General features: G+C 34.2%; 1 protein-coding gene across 1 annotated transcript; it reads left to right on the forward strand.

The window, feature by feature from the left end:
* Positions 1-1,050: 1,050 nt before the first annotated feature.
* Positions 1,051-4,448, forward strand: LOC120147964 (bHLH transcription factor RHL1-like). The gene is made up of 6 exons (XM_039161183.1): positions 1,051-1,662; positions 1,754-1,966; positions 2,098-2,163; positions 3,006-3,071; positions 3,239-3,316; positions 3,914-4,448. Exons 1-6 carry the CDS (start codon positions 1,219-1,221, stop codon positions 4,322-4,324), a joined length of 1,278 nt encoding a protein of 425 aa, XP_039017114.1. The 5' UTR covers positions 1,051-1,218; the 3' UTR covers positions 4,325-4,448.
* Positions 4,449-5,937: the final 1,489 nt, after the last annotated feature.

The following is a 5,937-nucleotide window of genomic DNA, read 5'->3' on the forward strand; positions in this document are numbered from 1 at the left end:
ATTAATTAGCATTGCTGCCAACTTAGCTATAGTTGGAATGACACATATAAGATTCATACAACTAAGTAAGATATAGTATCTTATAAAATAGAAGAGTGGAACTTAATTCTAATCATTAAAGTTTGAATATTTGATATAATTATTAATTATTTTCTCTATTAATATTAATTAAATATTGTAAAAATGATATTTTTTTCAATTCAATTTATCATGATATATATAATATAAACGAAGGTTCTCTCCCACTAAAAAAATGAAGGTTATCTCTATCAACGAAGATTGATTCAAATGATAAGCAATTTGATAATGTTTAAGTAGATCTCGTATTTGAGGTTTTATGCATGCACAAAATTCTTGTTAAGAAACTCATCCACTAAAATTAAGTGTGAACACTAATTTATCTAAATTATTCAGGAAGAATACCTGAAACCAGAAAAACAAAACAAAAAAATTAAGGTTCTCGCTAGTATAATCGCACTATTATAAAAGAGTTTTCTTCGTATACAACACGTAATAAATTTAACAAGAAGAATGTTGCGTTGAGTGTTGAGAGATGACTTAATCAACCGCGTGGGTTTTAATTTAATAGTTAAATGATACTCTTTGATAGATTAAAGTAATGGTAAGATATTATTTGTTTAGAATCTTTTGATTTATTGATAATTTATATACATTTTGTGAACACAATTGTTTAGAGTTAAAATCTACTCTCTCTCCTATTTCACTCACTATAATTTAAATATTTTTAATTTTTTCACTAAATTTAATACATTGAAATTTCTTGGTCACTTAGTGGTTTCCTCACTAACTGCTTTATGAATGAGCTTTTAAATAGATGCAAAAGATATCTTTTTGGTGAAAATTTTGTTTTTTAAAACGATATTGTTTTAAAGCCGTTAACTATTTAACGACAAAGTGATTAAAAAAACTTAATAAATTAAGTTTAGTGTAGAAATCAAAAACTTTTAAAGTTTAGTGATGAAACTTGTAATTTAACCTTTGCTAATTTCCTATTTGTGTTTATCATCAAGCAAAGGATGATGGAGGAGAAGCATAGAAACCAAAAGCTCAAAAGACAACACCAAAATACCCTGCAACATCCCTATATTTAGTAATTCCAAACCCGCAAAAAGAAAAAAAAGAACAAGGGAGTCCTCCCTTCATCTACACTCTTCTTCGTCAACAAAAACCAAAACCCTAACTTCTCGTTCGAGAATCATGCAGCCTTGTAGTGGTGATATGCAAGCAATGAACTCTCTCTTAAACCCTTCTCAACAAATCCCTCTCCAAGACCTAAAAATCAACGGTCATCATCCGCAGTTCGATGATCCCGCATCGTCCCACGATGACTTCTTAGAACAGATGCTCTCAATGACGTCGTTCCCTGTTCCTTCCTCCTCATGGTCCGACCTCAAGTCACCTTGGGATCCATCCAAACCCGAAGAATCGGATCCTTGTAACCTCGAAAACAATGCCGCCGCCGGGTTCCACCACGACGAGATTCTAGCTTCAAAACTAAGACAACAAGAACATCAAATCAACGGCGGAGATGGTATTAACTCTTTCCAAGCTATGAAGATGATGATGATGATGCAACAACAGATGACGGTAGCTGGAAGATCCACGGTTGCCGCCTCCGCCGGCGGCGTAGGAATTCATCACGTATTCACGTTATCTTACTTTCATTACCCTATATAGATTATCAGAAGTAACAATGAGTGATTAAATTGTATTTTTTCCCTCTTTTTTGTAGGGTGGTGGAGAAGCTGGTTCCATGCAAGCTTTGTTTAATGGCTTCGGCAATGGATCTTTTAATCATCCACAAGCAAGCTTTGGGGCTAATTCAACAACGGAGATAAACCAAAGTCAGGGTCCAACAGCCGTCGCACAGCCGCCGGAAAAGTCTAAACAAAAAGTTAGGGCAAGGAGGGGTCAAGCTACTGACCCGCATAGTATTGCTGAAAGAGTAAGAGAACAATTCTTAAACCAATTTCTTTTCTTTTTATCATCTCTCATGCCGATTTTCGTGTTCGAATTCGAATCGTCATAGAAATGAAATTTAATCAGTATATGTTTAAAAATGATTTGTTTTTGCAGCTACGGAGAGTTAGAATTGCAGAGCGAATGAAAGCTCTTCAAGAACTGGTTCCCAATGCCAACAAGGTACACTTCATAGGCTCCGGTCTCCGGCTTAAAAGCCTGACCGCCGGTTATTCGGTCAATTTTAGGCTACGCGTAAGCTGGACATGTGTCGATACTATGATAAATTAATTTTCACAGTCCAGTGCCTTTAATGTTTCTCTGAATCATTATTGATTTTTAATTGCAAACCACCCGTTTTGGAAACTGGAAAGCCCTCTAAATTATTCGGGATATTTATTGAGCTCCATTATATCCTTAATACAAAAATTAATTAGCTGACCCTTATTCCCATATGTAATGGAGTATGGGGAGGTAAGATAGTAGGCAGCCCCCAACGCCAGATTGAAAGCAGCTTCCGTAGGAGACCTCCGAAATATGAAATGCCCTCCATGGGACTCGATCCCACGACCTCAAGGTTAAGAGCCTTGTGCTCTACCAACTGAGCTGGATGGTCATTTCTCATTATATCCTTAATACTGAGCTGGATGGTCATTTCTCATTATATCCTTAATACGTAACTAAATAATTAATTTGGTCAAATTAATGTTTTGGTCCTCTGCAATACTTGAATTTTGGACTAAATCCCTAATCTTCTACTTTTCCTACTGATTAGAAGGTTATTTCCCCGGGGGGAATACTATTTGAGCAGTGTTCACTATTTGAACTAACATTATCAAAGTATAGAGTCAAATTAAAGTATAAAATAGAATTTATTTTTTTTGCATATGATATATTTATGTTTAAAGTAGTATTAGTTTAATTAGCTCCAATAATTTATGTTATTTTTATCATATCTCTTAACAGACTGTATTTCTGTATTTTGATTATTTAAACCAACTGATTAATTAGCTTTGGAATGACAGACAGATAAAGCTTCAATGCTTGATGAGATCATCGACTATGTCAAATTCCTCCAGCTCCAAGTCAAGGTAATCCTAATTTTCCCTTTATTTTTAAGTTATTTAATTAAATAAAATATTATTAACGTATTCCCTGTGTTGACGTGATTTATTTAATTTGGTTATTAATATTTTAATTATTTCTTAATCCAGTTGTTGTATGGGCTTCTCTGAAATTAAAACTCCTTTCTTTACAGGTTCTGAGTATGAGCAGATTGGGCGGTGCTGCTGCTGCTGCTGCTGTTGCTCCCCTTGTTACTGATATGCCCTCTGAGGTAAATCTTATTTTTCAAAATAATAATATTATTATTAATAAAGTACCTTTAATGTTTAATCTCGTAATTAACAAATTTAACACGTTATACTTTTACATGTGATTATGGCGAAAAGAGTTGTATCGAGCTTGTTTTTTTTGTTAAAATCAAAATCATTCCTTGTCTGAAATCTGACCATATCTCCATCACATCAAAGAAAACGACAAAGGACAAAAGTAGCACGCGTGCATTACTTTCCAAGCTTGGTTTTGGTCAAATTTTATTTTGATCCTTATATTATACTAAAATTTATGATTCAATCTTTATGCTGTAAATTAGCATCAATTATTCCTTATACTGTATTAATTTATTGGTGCAGTGATAAAAGAATAGCGTTATTGTCATTTTTTTCATGATATATCGAGTCATAGGTTCTAACGTGCAAAGTTAACAATATTAGGGAAGTAGACCGATGAAAGTATGTTAAATTAAAGTAAAAGGTTTAAAAATAAAATTTAAATATAGTGAAGGATCAAGACTAGATATTACCCTTTTTTCCTATTCTTTTTAGTTGTAAAAACAATTCATGAAAAAGTAGGAATTTTCGTCCTTTTGAAGGGAGGTGGTGATTGCATTCAAACGAGTGCTAATGGTGGGTCCCTTCCACGAAGTTCCAACGGCAACCAAACGCCGCCTGCTAACGACAACCTGACGGTGACGGAGCACCAAGTGGCCAAGCTTATGGAAGAGGACATGGGGACCGCCATGCAGTATCTTCAGGTCAAGGGTCTTTGTCTGATGCCGATATCGCTCGCCTCCGCCATCTCAACCGCCACTTCTCATTCGAGGAACCCAATGATCAGCAATGTGAACCCAAATACCGGCATTAACGGGAACGGTAGCCACCTTTTGCTACAATCGAGCGGTGGTGATGGGCCTTCCTCGCCTAGCATGTCGGTGTTGACCGTCCAGTCAGCTACCACGGGTAATTGCGGAATCGACGGAGCGGCCTCCGTTTCTAAGCCGTGACGGCGGCGTTTGTGGCTGACCATTATTAGCTCCTGTCAATTGAAGGGCAGCTTTGAGTCTACGAAAATAAGGTGGTCTTAGTTCATTCGTGTTTTTTAATATCAAACGACACCGTATTTACATAGACTTTATAAGCTAAACCCTAAAGCCAAATCCCGTAATGGAACAACTTTTAGTATTATAATTAAATAGCTGTAATTGTTTTTTTTTTATGTAAAAGTAGAAGAGTTCGAAATCCAACTCAAAATTGGTGTCAATTATGAATTTGAATATAACTCTTTCATCACTTTATTTACAATCAAATAATTATCATTTTATTTCTTTATATTTCAATTTTTTATTTATTTTGGTTGGATCCTGTTCTTATTTTATTATATAAACATAAATAAACTTAATATCAATAATCAAGATGTACAGCTTATAAACAATGTAATATGAAGATGAAGTGTACTTGATTTTGTTAATTAGGAAGCTTTTATAATTTAATTATTTCTATTGAACTTCTAAAAAACAGTATTTTTTTTTAAATAGATTTTTAGTATAAATATTAATATATGACTCATTGATCGTTAATCTGATTTAAATATCATAGAAATATATTGTAAAGATGATCTTCTTAATCTATTTTTCCGTTTCAAATATCTATTAACTTTATTGATTAACCGAAATATGTTAAGAAGATGTGAATTGACCTTTTAAAAATAGTGACAAAAGCAACTCAAAAATAAAACTTTTGCACAACTATTTTAGAGTGGTTCGACTTCTAAACCAAGTCTACATCCACTACCTTAGGATACATACTAAGAATTTCTCAAACTTACTAGATTTGCTAATTTTTTAGGACAATGTGTAACCTTACAACAACACACAAGATTTATGCCTCAAACACTTACAATCTCTCTGCAAAAGGAATTACAAATTTAGCAAGCAAAAGAAAACTTCACAAAGACAAATGTGTTTGCAAACAATAAGCTCTCACACAAATCACACTTGAGCAAAAGAAACAATTTTTGAATAATCAGGTAAAGAAAACGAAAGAACACAAGAATTTTAATGAGGTTCAGCAATGTGCTTACGTCCTCGGTGCCTTAGGCGGCACTAGAATTTTTATTCAATTCAATGTCTCATAGGTTTAGGTTACATCTCCTTTTATAATAAATAAACCATGGTACATATTTACAAAAATAACCCTATACCATACTAGACTTTCTTTGAAAGGACAGATGACGTTCGCTTTGCTCACTACGCTCCATCCTCTGTCCTATTTACCGGTATATTTATGAGTCATACCTAACAAATCTCCACCTTGGCAAATATCCTGCCCCTTAGGAAACATTCAATGTGGGTTGGGTTACCTTACTTCTTTAACAACTCAAAACATTCAACAAGTCCAAGCAATGCATGAACTTGTCTTTCGTAACTGGCTTGGTGAACATATCAACTGCATTCTCATCAGTATGTACCTTCTGAAACAAAATCTTGTGAAACCTTACATCAATATGCTTAGTTCTAGCACGATATATCTGATTCTTAGCTAAGTGAATAGTACTTTGATTGTCATAAAGCAACTGAACTCTTCCTTGCTGAACACCCAACTCCTTCACAAAACCAGT

This window comes from Hibiscus syriacus, unplaced genomic scaffold (genome assembly GCF_006381635.1).
Source record: "Hibiscus syriacus cultivar Baekdansim isolate YM2019G1 unplaced genomic scaffold, ASM638163v2 tig00110945_pilon, whole genome shotgun sequence".
Lineage (NCBI taxonomy): Eukaryota > Viridiplantae > Streptophyta > Magnoliopsida > Malvales > Malvaceae > Hibiscus > Hibiscus syriacus.

Coding starts and splice junctions, on each gene's coding strand:
- LOC120147964 (XM_039161183.1), top strand. CDS start 1,219: ATGCAGCCTTGTAGTGGTGATATGCAAGCAATGAACTCTCTCTTAAAC. Junction 1,663..1,753: donor GCGGCGTAGGAATTCATCAC/GTATTCACGTTA, acceptor TCTTTTTTGTAG/GGTGGTGGAGAAGCTGGTTC. Junction 1,967..2,097: donor CGCATAGTATTGCTGAAAGA/GTAAGAGAACAA, acceptor TTGTTTTTGCAG/CTACGGAGAGTTAGAATTGC.